At 41.7% G+C, this 18,040-nt stretch overlaps 2 protein-coding genes and 1 pseudogene across 2 annotated transcripts; all 3 read right to left on the bottom strand.

The window, feature by feature from the left end:
* Nucleotides 1–673: 673 nt before the first annotated feature.
* LOC117729176 (cytochrome P450 2J6-like) lies at nt 674–4,721 on the bottom strand. Its single transcript, XM_034529987.1, has 9 exons — nt 4,518–4,721; nt 3,705–3,864; nt 3,390–3,539; nt 3,113–3,273; nt 2,790–2,966; nt 2,042–2,189; nt 1,749–1,936; nt 1,523–1,664; nt 674–855 (listed from the first exon to the last, which is right to left on the bottom strand). Exons 1-9 carry the CDS (start codon nt 4,719–4,721, stop codon nt 674–676), a joined length of 1,512 nt encoding a protein of 503 aa, XP_034385878.1.
* A 2,105-nt stretch (nt 4,722–6,826) lies between these two features.
* On the bottom strand, nt 6,827–11,181 carry LOC117729177 (annotated as a pseudogene).
* Nucleotides 11,182–13,108: 1,927 nt separating this feature from the next.
* Nucleotides 13,109–17,498, bottom strand: LOC117729174 (cytochrome P450 2J2-like). Its single transcript, XM_034529986.1, has 9 exons — nt 17,295–17,498; nt 17,030–17,192; nt 16,164–16,313; nt 15,915–16,075; nt 15,540–15,716; nt 14,573–14,714; nt 14,031–14,218; nt 13,805–13,946; nt 13,109–13,284 (listed from the first exon to the last, which is right to left on the bottom strand). The coding sequence occupies exons 1-9, from the start codon at nt 17,496–17,498 to the stop codon at nt 13,109–13,111; spliced, it is 1,503 nt and encodes a 500-aa protein (XP_034385877.1).
* Nucleotides 17,499–18,040: the final 542 nt, after the last annotated feature.

The raw sequence follows: 18,040 nt of genomic DNA, 5'->3' as shown, positions 1-18,040 counted from the left end.
ACTTTAGGGAATACTACCAATAAGGATAAAGTGTCACACAAACATACACATTTCTGAGGGTGCGTAACTCAACTGCAGTGTGTATATTGTTATCGCTGTGTAGTCCTGATATCTGCCCTCTTACCCAGCACACAGGTGGATGACCTTTTGCCTCGTTTGCACTGCATTCCTGTTCAACTTTAATGTTTAAGCAGGTAAAAGGTCTTGTGACATGCTTGGATTCAGGAGCTCCAGATGTTGACAAAGATGTCCTTCTTTCAAGATTTTACAGATGTTTTTCATTACAGATGAACCACAGTGAAAGTGAAAAACGTTGTTGAAAAAAATGGATAGAACATATCTATCTTGTTACCTTAAAGTTCCTTGTTTAATCAGAGTGCTAGATTGTAAAAAAAGAAAAGTCCTATATTTTGCATGCTTAAGATCCAGATGGTTTATTAAGTTTTGTTGGAGACCAAAGCAGACCTAACGGGAGACTGTATTGGACATTCCTCCAAATAAATGCTCAAATCGCTCCACGTACATCAGACTGGGAATAAAACATTAACCCTTTAAGGTGACACCGTGTCAGGTTGTCGTCAACTTCTTCTGCACCCGAGTAGCCAAAGATATTGGAAAAATGAATAACCTGAACTATATTTGGAAAAAACGTGCAAACCCTTGAAGGGGTGTGTCACTCTTTGCGTGGAGTGGCACAGATTTCAAAAGGGGGGGGTGAAAGGGTGACGCCAAAACGGGGCTTCAGCACAGGCTCCACACCCGGAGGCGTGGAGAAGCTGAAGCGCTGCATGAAGGAGGTGAAGAAGAGGAAGAGCTCCATCCTGGCCAGGTTCTCTCCGAGACACACCCGCTTGCCTGCAGCAAAATCACACGGCAACGATTCATCAGACACTTTGCCCATCACTCAATGACACCTATATAACTCTGTTGACTACTGCACTTATTTGTGTACTTCAACTCCACTGATGATGGACAGGAGATTCTGTTTGCAGATCTTAGAGAGTATTAATACGTTCATTAAAGCCTTTTGTGGCTCCCACAATTCTTTGTGACGTCTGTTGCCCGAGTCTGTGCCGTTGTACAAATGTAAATTTAGGAAAAGAATCCTCAATCCGACAATGTTGGACGTCCAACGCTAAGTCAATGCAGTACATTTTTAAATGCAACATTTTGGCCCTGGTTATGCTTAAAATGCTACTTTTATTTGACCGTAAGAGGTAAAACATCAGTAGGGCAAAATGGGAATGTGTATTAACTTAACACTTTATGCTCAATAAAATTAAACATTTCTACCTAATATTCCTCAGGCCATATTTGAAACATAAAATATTGATAGATTTCTTTAAAAAGTAAAAAAAAAAAAAAAAAACACAAGCAACTGTAATCCATGACATTCAAAATGTTGTGTCGCCCCCCCGCTCTGCCTCTTTCCTATCTATCTCCAGCTGTATCTAATAAAAGGCAATACAAACGCCCACAAAAATAATCTTAACAAAAAAAGGATTTATGAAATGCTCCTCACCAGCAGAGAAAGGGATGAACGCAGCTCGCTTCACAAACTTGCCCTCCGGGTTCAGAAAGTGTCCGGGGTTAAAGGCGTCGGGCGTCTCCCACTCATTCTTGTCAAACAGCACCGAGGTCAGATTGGGGATTATAGTCACTCCCTGGCGATTGGAATTGTAAGGAAAATTCATAAAGATGCAACATATTTGTGCATGTGACACACAAATTGCATTATGAGAACTGACCTTAGGGATTTTGTAGCCTCCCAGCCGGATGTCCCGGGTGGTAACATGAGGCAGGCTGAGAGGAACGATGTTGCCCATCCTCTGGATCTCGTGTATGACTGCGTCCGTGTAGGGCAGGTCGGCACGATCTTCCATGGACGGCTGTCTGGACGTTCCAACCACTTCGTCTATCTCCGCCTGGACCTTTGCTGTGCAAAGACAGCGAAAAGGAGGAAACAAGAAATGTGTCTGGGACTCAATGAGTGCAATTCAGATCTCCCAATGACGTCTCGTCCACACGTGTGAGCTCTTACCCTGAACCTCGGGGTACTTTGTCATGTAGAGCAGAGCCCAGCGCAGGGTGACGGATGTGGTATGACTGCCAGCCCCAAACAGATCAAAGCCACACATTACCAGATTGTCCTCATTAAAACCAGCATCTGCTTCGTCATCCCTTTTGTCCTGATGCTGCACATTCAAAAGATACACAATGTCACGTCGGCCTTTTTCACAAAAGTCACAGCTGAGTTAACACCGGTGTAATTGATCAAATTAATTATGGCCCTGTTCCTTTGAGGGTTTTTTTTGTGTATGCTTTTGTGCACGTGTTTACCCAAATGCATGTTGGGAAAAGGGCCTATTGCAATCGATGTACACGTTAAAGTAAAACATACGTGCATAATATGATCACCAAACAACTAGCCTTGTTGTTTGCTCATAGGTTCCACAAAAGTCTAATATTCAGAGAGCGGAAATTGATTACTGAAAAAATGTTTAGAGTCATAACAGTAACGTTACTTCCATTTGAGGGCTATTAAAGCCAATTTACAGTCCTTTCATACTTTCCTCAGGAATATGAGCGAAACCTTAGAAATTAGGGCAACGTCAGCAGTCAAAAACCAAAAGCTAGTTCATTTTACTATTATGTCAGACAAAGAAAAAGAGAAAATGTTTATATTGAGAAGCTGGGACTGAGGAATGGCAGGTAGTCTTAAAAAATGACTTGATTAATGGCTCATGAAAGCAGTCGCCGACATTTCTTCTTAATGTTCGTCCGCCCACCTTCTGAATCTCATTCAGGTAACAGTCGATGAAGTCTCTGGGCTCCGAGGGGTTCCAGTCTTCTTTGTGCTGATTGACTTCTGTTTTAATCAAGTCCATTATTTCACCATAAATATTTTGAAGTGCGTGGTGTGGCCCCGGCAAACGCCTCATCAGCACAGGAAACGCGTTGTACAGCTGTCGATATCAAGGAGGAGACGGAAAATAAGACTAAGAGGGTAATGCCTAGCAACAATTTAATCGGTGACATTAAAAGGTGAATGAATACTGAGGTACAGGTACAAAAGCTCAACGCTTTCATTAATAACTAACAAATGCAGTACCTGTGCCCAAATGGAGGCTTCAATCTGGGACCCTTTGTCAAACAACTTCATCATTTTCAGAAACTTCTCATTACCGTACTCAAAGCGGTGACCGAAAACTAGGGAGCAGATGATGTTGGAGACGGCGTTGTTCATTATTAAATGTGGATTGAAGGGTTTTCCTGGACAGTTGATCACACGTCAAAATGAAGTCAGTAAGAAGCCTTCTGCAGTTGACTTCAGATTACAGCCGTGTCACGTTGCAGCCAGTTTTTAGGCATTTGTACAGATTCTTTACCTTTATGATTGGCGATTTCTTTGGATATATACATGAATTCATCCAGTATGGAGAATTCGAGGGATTTCTTGCCAACGCCAAAGTATTTGAGAGTGAAGAGGGCGAATCGCCTCTGCTGTTTCCACATATGTCCATTGGAAAAAATAATACCTGATGAGAAACAATAAGTTTAGATTAAGAGCCAACAGAACGTGATATAAATAAGTTCACAGTGTGTGTAAAACAGTCTGTTTATAAAGTGGGAAAACTCAGTGATTGTATCTTAAATTTGATAAAACTCTAGAGGAATGCTTGATTAACTAAACCGGTCTTTACCCAGGTCGGGCAACACATCCGAGTGGATTGGAAACTCCGGCCGGTCATTCAGGTGGTCTCCTTTAGTGAGGCCCTCTTGCAGCGCGCTGAGGCCATTCAACACCACCGTCCACGAGGGGCCCATTTTCAGACTGTATACTTTCCCATACTTCTCTGATAACTGCCACAAACACAACACGAGGGAGTGAGATGAAAAGCAAACAGGTGCACCTTCACTTTGAGCTGTGAGAAATCGCTCCAACTATTGATTTGAAAATTAGGCAGATTGGATTCAACGGCTGTGGATATCAAAGCTGGAAAGGCTTCCTAAACTAAATGATCTTTGACCATGTGTGCACTGTTGTTATCTCCTCCACAGCACTCCCATTTTTACAGTTTCATATTCATTAAATTGTATCTAACCCAATTATTTTTATTCTGACTGTTTCTTGAGATTAATGCCCACTTGTTTTAGATTCTTAAAAACAGTAATACGGTGACATAAAAAGTAATTTACAAGTAAAAGTCCTGCTTTGTCCTGCAATCTTACTTATGTAAAAGTTGTATCGGAAAAATATACACAAGGTGTCAAAAGTGCAGAAGAATACGCAGAAATACCCCAGTGTGAGCGTAAAATATTACAGAATTACTACTGGTGCATTATTAGTTAATATAATGTTACTCTTGTATTTGGTGAAGCTAATTTGAACAAGTTTAAATAGGTTACTATTTAGTTTAATATATTAGGATCATGTTGAGTGTCAAACTAGCATTATTGTTTTAGTTTATATTATTTATTTAATAAAGTAATTTATTTCCCTCCATCTGACCTACCTTAGTCATGTCTCCGTGGACATCGCCGGGGTCCAGGGAGAACATGTTGCCCACGAGAGGAAAGGCCCGGGGTCCCGGAGGGAAGCTGCGGGGCCGCCGGGCCCTTAAACACTCTGCGGTCAGCAGCAGGACCAGAGCGAAGAGGAGCAGGCTGCGGCCGTCCAGCCACAGCCACGCGGAGGAAGCCGCCGAGAGTCGATCCATCGCGAGACTGCAGCTCTTTGCTCCACGCGGTGGTGACCAGGGCAGCCGGGTTCACCTGCTGGGCTGTGATTGGCTGTTTCCTGGAACGGACTTAGTCACGTGTGAAACACTTGTACCTCCGAAACGAAAACTTTTTCAAGAACAGGGAAGTCATCAAATTTGAGCAAAGATTTTCTTAAAAACAGCTCTAGTTGTGTTATAATAACCGCGATTTAACACTTTATTTTAAAGCCTATTTCGCCAGATGATTTACAAGGTTTTTTGCATGACTACAGCAATATTCTTAATTATAGGCTCTACCCTTAGAATGATATTCTATAATATTCTCAATATCAAGACATTTAATTAAAAGTTATTTACTATAGCACACATTCTGCCAATTAAGTTGTTGTCTCATCTCGTCCTTCAACTCCTTAGCTTTTAAAAGATAACGATACAGTATACCTAACATATGGGATAATTGCCTTGCTCTCTTACAGCATAATGAAATTAGTCCCAAAGTAAAATACAAGGTATGTTCTGTAGATATTGACCTTCATATCCTCTTGGGCAGGTGTTGGAAATCCCAAATGTTGTTTAACCTCTTCCACTCCCCCCTCATTTTGGAGCAAAAACACTTAAAATGACGTACCGAAATTAAAATGGCTGTAGTTTCTGAACCACTCTGACTTTATGCATCAATGATGTCTTTCCAGAAAGACAACACCCTCAGGTGTATTGTGAAAGTGTCAGAAATCCTTCAGGTCATACAGAAACAGAGCAGTGGGCCTTTGAAGTCAGTAAAAATGTAAGATTTTCGTCCGCCTAAAATAAAAAAGTATCTTTCAGTATAAATAGCTGCCTGTGTCTGTATCTGTACAGGTAAATGACAGTATAGGCATGTAACTACACTATCAATAAACACATGCCTCGAATTTGAAGAAGATAGGACAAAGTATGACCATTCTACACTGTTTTCCATGAAAAGATCCAGGCGGAGTTCCAAAAACATTTGGAGACTCCAAATGCACACATGGTAACCAAATGATATTCTGAGACACTTTCATTTACATTTTGAGATGGTTCATCAATTGGAGCTAAATCTACAATTTCCAATTGTTTTTGGTATTATCACAACATATACCAATGTGTATAACTGTGTAATAACACTAATAATAATGCAAAAATATAACTTTGACTCCAAGTGGAGCAGATTTATTGATAAATAATATATATGTATTGATAAATAATATATATATATAAACGCATATATATACACACACATATATATATTTATATATATATATATATATATATGTGTATATATACGTATAATATATTCTGTAAGGAGAAGAAGACTTGCTGTGCGCACGACCAAGTATTTCCCGGGAGTTCCGTTACGTGGGAACTCTGAAGCATTCTTCAAAACTCAATTTGCATATGCAACACGTCGTTAGAAAGCCGGAAGTCTCCTCAGAAGTCTAGACGAAGGGATTGACAGGTCTAACTGAGGAGAGTAATAAAAATGCAGTCAAACAAAAACGGGGCAAATCCACGTTTTCATGGCACGGCAAGATATATAAATAAGAAAGATATATAAATATTTAATTAATGTAGGTGCCTATTAAATTGCAGTTAATCTGAAATTCAAAAGAGACTTAATTGCTGTGGGATGCCGATACTCAGTGAACACATTGCTGCATTTAAGATGGCATTTTGAGCCAGGCTAAACTAAACTAGGTTTACAAATGTGAGCGGACACAGCCATGGTTTGGAGCCCACTGGAAAATAAATACGCAATTAAACCCAAAAAAGTGCAAGTTAACCATCACAAATCACAAAAGTCCTGTTTCATTCTAATTAGAACCATCTCCAAAATCAAACGAATCCTCCTCCTGCATTTATATCTTTAAGACTTGACGACTGTCACTCGCTGCTCTCTGGCATCAACCAGGAGTCGCTTTCTAGCCTCCAACTTACTGAAAAAGATCTCTGCAGTGAACCCAATGTCATGTCAGTATATCCAACTATATGTTTGATGTATTCAACAAACACAGTGTGTACGAGTGGTGAAGACCAAAACATTAAATATTGCTTTTAATATTTGCTTTATGTCACATCTACATTCAGCGGGAGGTCACGCAGATTTGATATGGAACTGGTGACAGAGTGATGCCGAAGCGAAAGTCCATGGAAGGCTTCACCCCAGCAGGCATGGAGAAGGTGAAGTGCTGCATCAGAGAGGTGAAGAAGAGGAAGAGCTCTATTCTGGCCAAGTTCTCCCCGAGACACGCCCGCTTACCTGAGACAGGGAAAAGAAACAGAAAATGTGGCCACTTGATCAAGTCATTGATCATAAAGGACCATTCTGGTAACTGTCATAAATTCGGTCCGGTGTTGTTTCTCAATACATTAACCATTCTAGCTTTAAGTAAAGTAATGTAAGTATAATAAAACAAATGTACTTAAAGTATTAAAAGTAAAAGCACCATATGCTGAAAAATGGCCACTGTGACACCTTCAGTGCTTGTTTTGTTGCTTGATCAACTAATCGCTCTATTAGTATAAAGTGGTATAAACTACTTGTGGTTCCTAGAGTCCTAACAAGTAGGATGGGAGCCAGAGCCTTCAGTTATCAAGCTCCTCTTTTATGGAACCAGCTTCCACTTTCAGTCCGGGATTCAGACACAGTCACCTCATTTAAGACTAGACTTAAGAATTTCCTGTTTTATAGAGCTTATAGTTTGGGCTGAATCAGGTTTGCCCTGGTCCAGCCCCTAGATATGCTGCTAGGCTTATAGGCTGGTAGGGGATGTTTTAGGATACACTGAGCTCCTCTCTCATCTTCTCTCTCTCCTTATGGACAAATGTACGTCTCTTCATTGCACATTACTAACTCTACTTCTTCCCCAGAGTCTTTGTTCCTTCTTGCCTCACAGGGTCCATTGGACCCGGCTGTGTCTGGAGCCGGTCCTGGCTCCTGGGTCCTTCCCCCTGACTCCTTGCCCCTGACTCCCGCATCCTGCCCTCCTTCCTCATTGGCCCTGCCTCCTTCTTTGTGCCTCCTGCCTCAAGGGCCTGGCCTCATGCCTCATTGGCCCCGCCTCCTTCGCGGAGCCTCCTGCATAATGGGCCGGCCTCCTGCCTCCGTGGCCCTGCCTCCTGCCATGGTCCTGCTGATGCCCCTCCTCTCTACCGCCTTCTGTTTACATGGATTGTGGAAATCTGGATCATGGTCCATATCTACTACTAATTATTCATACATTTCTGTCATATTCATTGAATGTGTTGTCACTCTGTAATGCTGTTCATCTGTACACATGACATCTATTGCTTCTGTCCATCCGAGGAGAGGGATCCTCCTCTGTTGCTCTCCTGAAGGTTTCTTCCCTTTTTTCCCTGTGAAAAGTTTTTTTTTCTTTTTCTTGGGAATTTTTCCTGATCCGATGTGAGGTCGTGGGACAGGGATGTCACAGGAGGCCTCTGAGGCAAATTTGTAATTTGGGGCTGTACAAAATAAAGTGAATTGAATAAAAAGAAAATACTCAGGCAAAGTACAAGTACCAAAAAGTTGTAGTAAAGAGCAGTACTTGTAAATTTACTTAGTTGCATTCCACGACTGGCATTCATCCATTTGCAGTCATGATGTGAGGATCACCGTAGGGTCCCAGTGCATGCTGGGACAAGCTCCAGTATAAACAAGTGAAGACACCAAGAACACAAGTGACCGTGTTGCTCCTCACCAGCAGAGAAAGGGATGAACGCAGCTCGCTTCACAAACTTGCCCTCCGGGTTCAGAAAGTGTCCGGGGTTAAAGGCGTCGGGCGTCTCCCACTCATTCTTGTCAAACAGCACCGAGGTCAGATTGGGGATTATAGTCACTCCCTGGAGATTGGAATTGTAAGGAAAATTCATAAAGATGCAACATATTTGTGCATGTGACACACAAATTGCATTATGAGAACTGACCTTAGGGATTGTGTAGCCTCCCAGCCGGATGTCCCGGGTGGTAACATGAGGCAGGCTGAGAGGAACGATGTTGCTCATCCTCTGGATCTCGTGTATGACTGCGTACGATCTTCCATGGACGGCTGTCTGGACGTTCCAACCACTTTGTCTATCTCCGCCTGGACCTTTGCTGTGAAACGGGGGGGTGGTGGAGGGAACAGGTAAATATTGACAGTATTTAACAGTACTACATATTTTATCAACAGGCTGCAGACTAATGGAAAGGTGAAGCACCACCACATTAGTGAATATAATGATTTGTGTTGCAGTTGAAACTTGAACCCGTCATGAGTGGAAGAACTGTATGTTCTACAGGAAGTTTGTTGCACAGAATTAGTCATAAAATGTGTCAGGAACTGGGATATTTGTATCAATCTGCATCTGCCTCTTACCCTGGATCTCGGGGTACTTTACCATGTAGAGGAAAGCCCAGCGCAGGGTGGTGGATGTGGTCTCAGATCCAGCCAAGAACAGATCGAAGACACACACAACCAGGTTTTCCTCATCAAAAGTATCGTCAGCCTGCCCCTTACTCTGAGAATATATACAAATAGATATGTTACGTACTGTTAAATTATTTAGAATAACTATGTTGTTGTCAGAACTTTCCCACTCAGGCATACAGTAATTTATGATGTCAAATTCATCTCAAATGTGTACTGAACCTTGCATCTCTTTGTTAGATTCAAAGGAGTGTATGCTGTTGGAGATGAGGCCATTAAACACCGGCCGAGGCCATGACAAACGTTCTCTCACGTCTTTGCACATGTCAACTAATAGCGAGCAGCCAGAAGTGACGCCACCATGAAACGTTGTGTCAGTGCAACACACCAACAGCTGAAAGTTGTGATGTAGATGCAAATAAAGCAGATGTCTGATGTTCGCAGGAACGTCATGAAAAACAAAGCATCCGAAGAAACAAAGCAACGTCTCGTGCCATTCACCATCTGAATCTCACTCAGGTAGCAGTCGATGTAGTCTCTATTGTCGGAGGGATCCCAGTTGTGTTTGTGCTCCTTGACCTCTACTCTTATGAAGTCCTTTACACTGTTCCAGATGTGCTGCACTGTCTGATGAGGCCCTGGCAAGCGTCTCATCAGCAGAGGGAAGGAGTTGTAGAGCTGCCGAGTAGAGCAGATTGGAACAATAGCATAATGAAAATGTCTTTTTTTTCCTATAACAATCAAAACCATATATTGTAATATAATTTACAAATGTGCAGTTTACTGTACCACATATGACAACTACTGGCATGATGAATGAAGAACTGATTCCCAAAGAGGAAGGTATAATTACAGCATTAAGATTGAATCAACAGATTTAAAAGGCTGTACCTGTGCCCAAATGGAGGCCTCGAGTTCGAGTCCTTTGCCGAACCACGACATCAGTTCCATGAACTTCTCGTCACCGTATTCAAAGCGATGCCCAAACACCAGGGAGCAGATGATGTTGGAGACCGCGTTGTTGAGGATGAGGTGTGGATCGAAGGGCTTACCTCCACAATTAAACAGAACATTAGATGTAATGCGTGTATTTGTTATTGTGTATCACGCCTAGTGTGTAGCTGTGCATTTACTACTTACCTTTATGGCTCTTGAACTCTTTTGCACAATATGAAAATTCCTCCAAGATGACGGGTTTAAGTGACTTCTTGCCAAATCCAAAATGTTTGAGGGTTGAAAGTGCAAAACGCCTCTGCTGCTTCCATATTTTGCCATTACTGAAAATTACACCTGATAGTGGACACAAAGTAATTTAAAATGTTGTAGATATATAACAGGAAATATACAGGGATATTCTTTTCCACAAATATTAAATAATAATAATAATAAAAAGTTAATTATTTGTCCTCTTTGGTCAATTAATTTTTTCATTCTGTTGTTGGGGTGACATACTCATGAAAATGGTACAACACACTTTGAACTGTCAAATAGCAGTCAGGTACAAAGGCGTTGGATGTGCGTGTGTGTGTGTTTGTGTGTGTGTGTTTGTGTGTGTCCTCACCCAGTCCATGGAACATGTCCTGCAGCAGAGGGAGGTTTGGTCGGTCTGCCAGGACGTCTCCCTGATCTACCAGAGCTTCTTTCAGAACATCAAACCTGTTTAACACCACGATCCACGTCTGGCCCATTCGAAGGCTGTACACATCTCCGTATCTCTCTGCTAACTGTGAGTGGCATGGTGGGAGTAGTGAGAGACAGATAACAGAAACAGTGCCATTTGTTAACCTGTGACATTTTTAATGGTCTATTTTCTTTACATCTGTTACCTGTGTCAGACTCTCATGGGTCCTGTTGTAATCCACGGTGAATAAGTTGCCCACGATAGGAAAGGCCCGGGGCCTCGGGGGGAAGCTTCCCGGCCGACGGTTCTTAATATAATCTGCAGTGAGGATGAACACTGCTGTGAAGAGCAGCAGACTTTTGACATCCCAGTTAACATAGGATCCAAATACAGAAAGGATTGAATCCATTCTGCACTCGAGGACTCGAGCCTGTCTAAATAAAGCCTGCGGTTCTTCTTGCTTCTCCTGTCACACAAAGACAGGTGTTGTGAAAATATGACCACTGTGACGGTAAAAATATGTGTTGTTTTGTGAACTGGTTCAAGGGCAGAGCAACAGGGAGGATGGGGAGGAGGACAGATGGCCATATGCCTTATCGAAACCAATACACTCTGTTCTTTGTTCTTCTCAATTCTTATCCAAGACATTCACACTGTTTCTTCGTTTGTCGTCATCGGGGGCCCTGGGGGGGGGGGGGGGGAGGGGGTGCATGTGCTTGTATAAATCACGATGTAATACAATGTATGAATGAAGAGATTTCGGCAGCTCACTGAGATACGTGGCTGTTGAACCCTTTTCCCAGCTTGCAAGCTTGAATAAACGGAAAGACAACTTTGATTCCTTCGGAGACTCTGTTTGTTGCAATTGAATATTTGAACCACAACTCTCCACCTGATCAAACATAGAAATCTTCCACCACACCACTGAGGGTGAAGCTTGATGATATTGGCTCTTGGCAGCACAGGAATGTCCTACTGGTTGCACTGGACTCTGCCCTCTTTTTTAATATTTGTTAGATTACTAGACTTTCGGCCTATTAATGTCACCATGTCAGTTAGAAGGTACAGTATGTATTAAAACTGACTGTTTGAACTGCGAATAACACTTTTGTGCCTCTTTATTACAGGCATATTAACCAACCTGTAGTCGTGGCCCTCTAGGCTGGTCATTTGTTTTGAGGGTACAACAAGTGGCTTGTCTTGAGAACACAGGGCATTAGGCGAGTTTAACACTTATACAAACAATGTGTAACTTTGAAGGGTGTTTATAGGCAGATATTGAATATGATATACAGTAAATAATTATGTTTTAGTCAGTGTATAACCACCGGAAACTAAGACTGGTTATATTTTCCTTAGCTTATAGAAAAAAGCCATTTATATATATTTATATTTAGTGATGCGTTTTAAAACACGGTATTAAACGGGTCCTGGTGCTAAATATTTAAAGATTGTAGTATTGGTAGGCCCCGACGTTCCTGGTGCTTTTTTATTAGTACTTTAATGTTTAATGTTTTGATATAATTCATTATCACGCTTCAGCGCACATTTGCTCCGCTCTCTGTTGGAATAAAAATAACTTCTAATTATGTTCTGAATTTATTTCTTTTCAAAGTTTTATATATCTTTTTTTGTGAACAATTATTTAGTCATGTAAAAGAATAGAACATAAGAGTAACTCTTCGTTGTACTAAAATCCTAGAGATGGCTTCGCCACCAACCACTAGATGGCACTAAAACGTACACACTGTTCCTTTAAACTTTATACATCTCGGCAGCTGTTGTGCTGGAGCTCACACAGGAAGGGCATTGGAAGCTGAGGTCAAACTCACCTTGTAGTTTAATCATTCAGTTGTGTGTGTGTGTGTGTGTGTGTGTGTGTGTGTGTGTGTGTGTGTGTGTGTTGTCAGTGATTTATACCTTTGGTTTTATATTAGACTGCGGTTGACTGAGACAGCACTGAGTGTGGAGCCAGATCTGGGTTTCTGCATTATTCATAACCTCTTGGTCACGTGTTAGAAATCCAAAATGTAACAACCCTTTTTTAATATATATATATATATATATATATATATATATATCAAATATTTCAGACTTTAATGAAAGAGAGAAAAAAAATGTCTAATGTCACATTTTTAAATAAAAAGGGATTTACAAAAATATTAAACAATTGAGCCATGCTATACCAATCTAGCCTAAAAACCATCGATCTATTTTAAAGCCAAATATCAGATTGATATATTAATTAACCTTGTCACAGTGACATAATCATACGTGCAGAGCACAGAACGTCTCTGCTGCTCTTTTCATTGTTTTATTTTAGCTTAGAGCTGCTGTTAGCGGGAGGTTAGGCAGACTTCATATGGAAGTGGTGACAGAGTGATGCCAAAGCGAAAGTCCATCACAGGCTTCACCCCAGCAGGCATGGAGAAGGTGAAGTGCTGCATTAAGGAGGTGAAGAAGAGGAAGAGCTCCATCCTGGCCAGGTTCTCCCCGAGACACACCCGCTTACCTGAGACAGGGAAACAAACTGAAACAAACTGGACATTTCTTTGAGACACTGTTTTGGGCCCAAAAGGTGAAACTAATATCAGGAAACAGTAGCAGTCATTCTCATAAGGCTTTTTATATATATCAGCTGTTCTGGTAGCCATAAGAAATTGCCCACTATATCACAAAGTAATACACACTTCCCATTCCTCATTACTAACATACATCAAAATGACTTTATGTGGAAAACAGATTATCATCTCTGAAAAAAAATAAAAAAGATTTGCCAGCCTGGCTTGAATATGGTCCTTCCATAAGGAATGAAATGGTCAGTGACCAACATGTATCACAATAAGGAAGTGGTTATGATCCATTACATTACATATGGTCCCTGGCCTCTATCTGGCCTGTGTCCTCTGCTTGATCGTGAGAGTTGACTCCATTATGTGAGGATCACTGTAGGGTCCCAGTGCATGCTGGGACAAGCTCCAGTGTAAACAAGTGAAGACACCAAGAACACAAGTGACCGTGTTGCTCCTCACCAGCAGAGAAAGGGATGAACGCAGCTCGCTTCACAAACTTGCCCTCCGGGTTCAGAAAGTGTCCGGGGTTAAAGGCGTCGGGCGTCTCCCACTCATTCTTGTCAAACAGCACCGAGGTCAGATTGGGGATTATAGTCACTCCCTGGCGATTGGAATTGTAAAGGCAACTCAGAAAGATGCAACATGGTTGTCTAGAATACATAGAAATTGCATTATGAGAACTGACCTTAGGGATTGTGTAGCCTCCCAGCCGGATGTCCCGGGTGGTAACATGAGGCAGGCTGAGAGGAACGATGTTGCTCATCCTCTGGATCTCGTGTATGACTGCGTCCGTGTAGGGCAGGTCGGCACGATCTTCCATGGACGGCTGTCTGGACGTTCCAACCACTTTGTCTATCTCCGCCTGGACCTTTGCTGCGAAACGGAGGTAACAGACAGAAATTGTCACAGTATTTCGTCGCCAGGTGGTGAAATGCTCATGCAGTACTTCCACACTAGTGAAAGGAATGGTTTGTGTTCCTGTTCATTTACAAACGTGCACCAGTCAATAGAGGTCGTACTGTATGTTTTACAGGAAGAGGTTTGTTGCACAGAATTAGTCGTGAATGAGAAGTTCTCAAATTATTGCACACTAACTGTAACCTTGGGAGTCAAAGCAGTCACAATGTGCGCCTAATTTTCACGGATACAAAATGTGTTTAAAAATCGCCCATTCGCACATTATTGAATAATAACAAAGGGATTCACGGATCTGGTCGGGGCTCTTACCCTGGATCTCGGGGTACTTTACCATGTAGAGGAAAGCCCAGCGCAGGGTGGTGGATGTGGTCTCAGATCCAGCCAAGAACAGATCGAAGACACACACAACCAGGTTTTCCTCATCAAAAGTATCGTCAGCCTGCCCCTTATTCTGAGGATATATACAAATACATGTATTCAAATTTAGTATTTTTAAAAAAAACTATTTCAACTGCATGTCACAGCTATCGCAGTCAGGGTTATAATCTCCGATGAAGGTTACCAGGTATATTATGCTGGAATTTTCCCCAAAAACAATGTGCAGCTATTAATCAATACCTCTCAATCATCATTTATGAGCGGCACCAAAGTGTGTGGCTGCATCTGCCTGTATTTTCTATTTTCTTATTATTTTGCTGTGTTCAGCCTTTGGGTAGTGTGTGTGTGTGCGTGTGCGTGTGTGTGTGTGTGCGTGTGTGTGTGTGTGTGTGTGTGTGTGTGTGTGTGTGTGTGTGTGTGTGTGCATGCGTGCGTGAAGCCCCCAGAAATAACAGTAGGACTACAGCAGGTCGTGACCAGGTAACACCTCTATCTCCGTCTCTCTCTGCTCGGTCACACACACACACACACATACACACACACACACACACACACACACACATACACACACACACGCACACACACACACAGTCAATGTAGCACCTTCGCATAGGGTTGTGATGCCGATGTGTGGGTCTGTTTATTTATGCTTGAACGTAACCAACGTGAAACATAACAAAAAAATTATCTGATGGAGTGTTTACAACCAGTAAACAAAAAACTGCAGTATAGTATACCTTTAAGTCAAAAATAATAATAATAATTTAATCTATGCTGGACCTTGTTCCTTGAAAATATTAGGCCAAGCACTTGTGTCATGGCCTTGGCCTTTTTTTTAACAGCTGATAGTTGTGATGTAGATACAAAACAAGCAGATATGGCGTCTCGTGCCATTCACCATCTGAATCTCACTCAGGTAGCAGTCGATGTAGTCTCTATTGTCGGAGGGATCCCAGTTGTGTTTGTGCTCCTTGACCTCTACTCTTATGAAGTCCTTTACACTGTTCCAGATGTGCTGCACTGTCTGATGAGGCCCTGGCAAGCGTCTCATCAGCAGAGGGAAGGAGTTGTAGAGCTGCCGAGTAGAGCAGATTGGAACAATAGACGTTGAAACAGCATTTCATTTGATATTACAATCAATTCCACATATTAAAACCAATGTATTTCACCTTGATCTGTATGTGCATAAATATAACCACAAGCATTTCAAATATATAATGATAAATGTATTACAGAACAAAGGCAAACTGCGTTAAGATTTAAAAGGCTGTACCTGTGCCCAAATGGAGGCCTCGAGTTCGAGTCCTTTGCCGAACCACGACATCAGTTCCATGAACTTCTCGTCACCGTATTCAAAGCGATGCCCAAACACCAGGGAGCAGATGATGTTGGAGACCGCGTTGTTGAGGATGAGGTGTGGATCGAAGGGCTTACCTCCACAATTAAACAGAACATTAGATGTAATGCGTGTATTTGTTATTGTGTATCACGCCTAGTGTGTAGCTGTGCATTTACTACTTACCTTTATGGCTCTTGAACTCTTTTGCACAATATGAAAATTCCTCCAAGATGACGGGTTTAAGTGACTTCTTGCCAAATCCAAAATGTTTGAGGGTTGAAAGTGCAAAACGCCTCTGCTGCTTCCATATTTTGCCATTACTGAAAATTACACCTGATAGTGAACAAAAAAGTTATTTAAAATTGAGGCGATATCCAACAGGAAATTACTATACTAAATAAATATTAAATAATAATAATAAAAAGTAAATTATTTGTCCCCTCTGGTAAATGTATTTTTTTCATTGTTGCACAGCGCCCCGCGCAACTATGGACTAAGCTACATTTGTATTGGATAAAAACATTTTTTAGCATGCATATATCTTATAATTTAAAAATGGTCCACCTGATAGTGGACAAAAGGTACTCGATATAAATCAGGAAAATTAATGAATGTTATGTTACACATTAAGTACTTTATATTTGTGACTGCAAAAAAAAAAAAAAAAAAGTGTGAACTTTTATGTTAAAAGAAATGTTAATTAATCCTACAACAATCACACTGGTGGAGATGTTGATCATGTAGCATGCATGAAAGATCATGAAGATTTGACAACATTTTCATTCTTAGCAGGAAAATTAAACCTCTATTTGTGTATTACTACCCAACGTGTTCATCAATACGTTTTGTTCATTATTTAAAACAATAGTGCATGTCATTAAAATACAACATACTCATACTTAACGTGATTTGGGGGGAGGTCAATTCATCGCACACAGTGTGTTCACTTAACAATGCTTTCTTGTATTACAGAAGTCCCAATAGCAGTAAGTTGAATACAGACTTTGTGTGCGTGTGTGCGTGTGTGCGTGCGTGTTAAGTCTGCTCACCCAGCCCCTGGGATATGTCCTGCAGCAGAGGGAGGTTTGGTCGGTCTGCCAGGACGTCTCCCTGATCTACCAGAGCTTCTTTCAGAACATCAAACCTGTTTAACACCACGATCCACGTCTGGCCCATTCGAAGGCTGTACACATCTCCGTATCTCTCTGCTAACTGTGAGTGGCATGGTGGGAGTAGTGAGAGACAGATAACAGAAACAGTGCCATTTGTTAACCTGTGACATTTTGAATGGTCTATTTTCTTTACATCTGTTACCTGTGTCAGACTCTCATGGGTCCTGTTGTAATCCACGGTGAATAAGTTGCCCACGATAGGAAAGGCCCGGGGCCCCGGGGGGAAGCTTCCCGGCCGACGGTTCTTAATATAATCTGCAGTGAGGATGAACACTGCTGTGAAGAGCAGCAGACTTTTGACATCCCAGTTAACATAGGATCCAAATACAGAAAGGATTGAATCCATTCTGCACTCGAGGACTCGAGCCTGTCTAAATAAAGCCGGCGGTTCTTCTTGCTTCTCCTGTCACACAAAGAAAGGTGTGTTGCCGTGAGCCAGTAATCTATCGCTCTCCAGAGGGAGAGGCTCACTATTGGCTCTTAGCGACATATCAGAGGACTTTGCCCTCTTAATGCTTTGTAAAGGGTTTCAAACACTGTTAATCAATGACCCCAGCAATTATGCAGCATAGGGAATATATGTTTTTGTAAGGCAAAGTGTCATCTCATCATATGTACAACAAAGAGGCAGCCGATATTAAATGACCGGATACCAAAACGTTATGTTGATTATGTTCATTAATAACTGGTCAACACTGCACCGGTGATCAGGTAACACTTTGTGTTAACATGTGTTAATGTCATTTAAAATGTCCACTACACAACTGTTGAGTGAACTACAGTTATTGGCTATGTAAGATTCGTGTTCAAAGCTCCGGGTCCCGTGGCCGCAGGAAATTCAGGATTCGAGTTAAAGTTTAACAATATTTAATGGCAAAGATAATACTC

Source organism: Cyclopterus lumpus, chromosome 4, assembly GCF_009769545.1.
Source record: "Cyclopterus lumpus isolate fCycLum1 chromosome 4, fCycLum1.pri, whole genome shotgun sequence".
Taxonomy (NCBI): Eukaryota; Metazoa; Chordata; class Actinopteri; order Perciformes; family Cyclopteridae; genus Cyclopterus; species Cyclopterus lumpus.
Note: the sequence above shows the minus strand (reverse complement) of the source record. Positions and strands in the feature narration are given on the sequence as shown.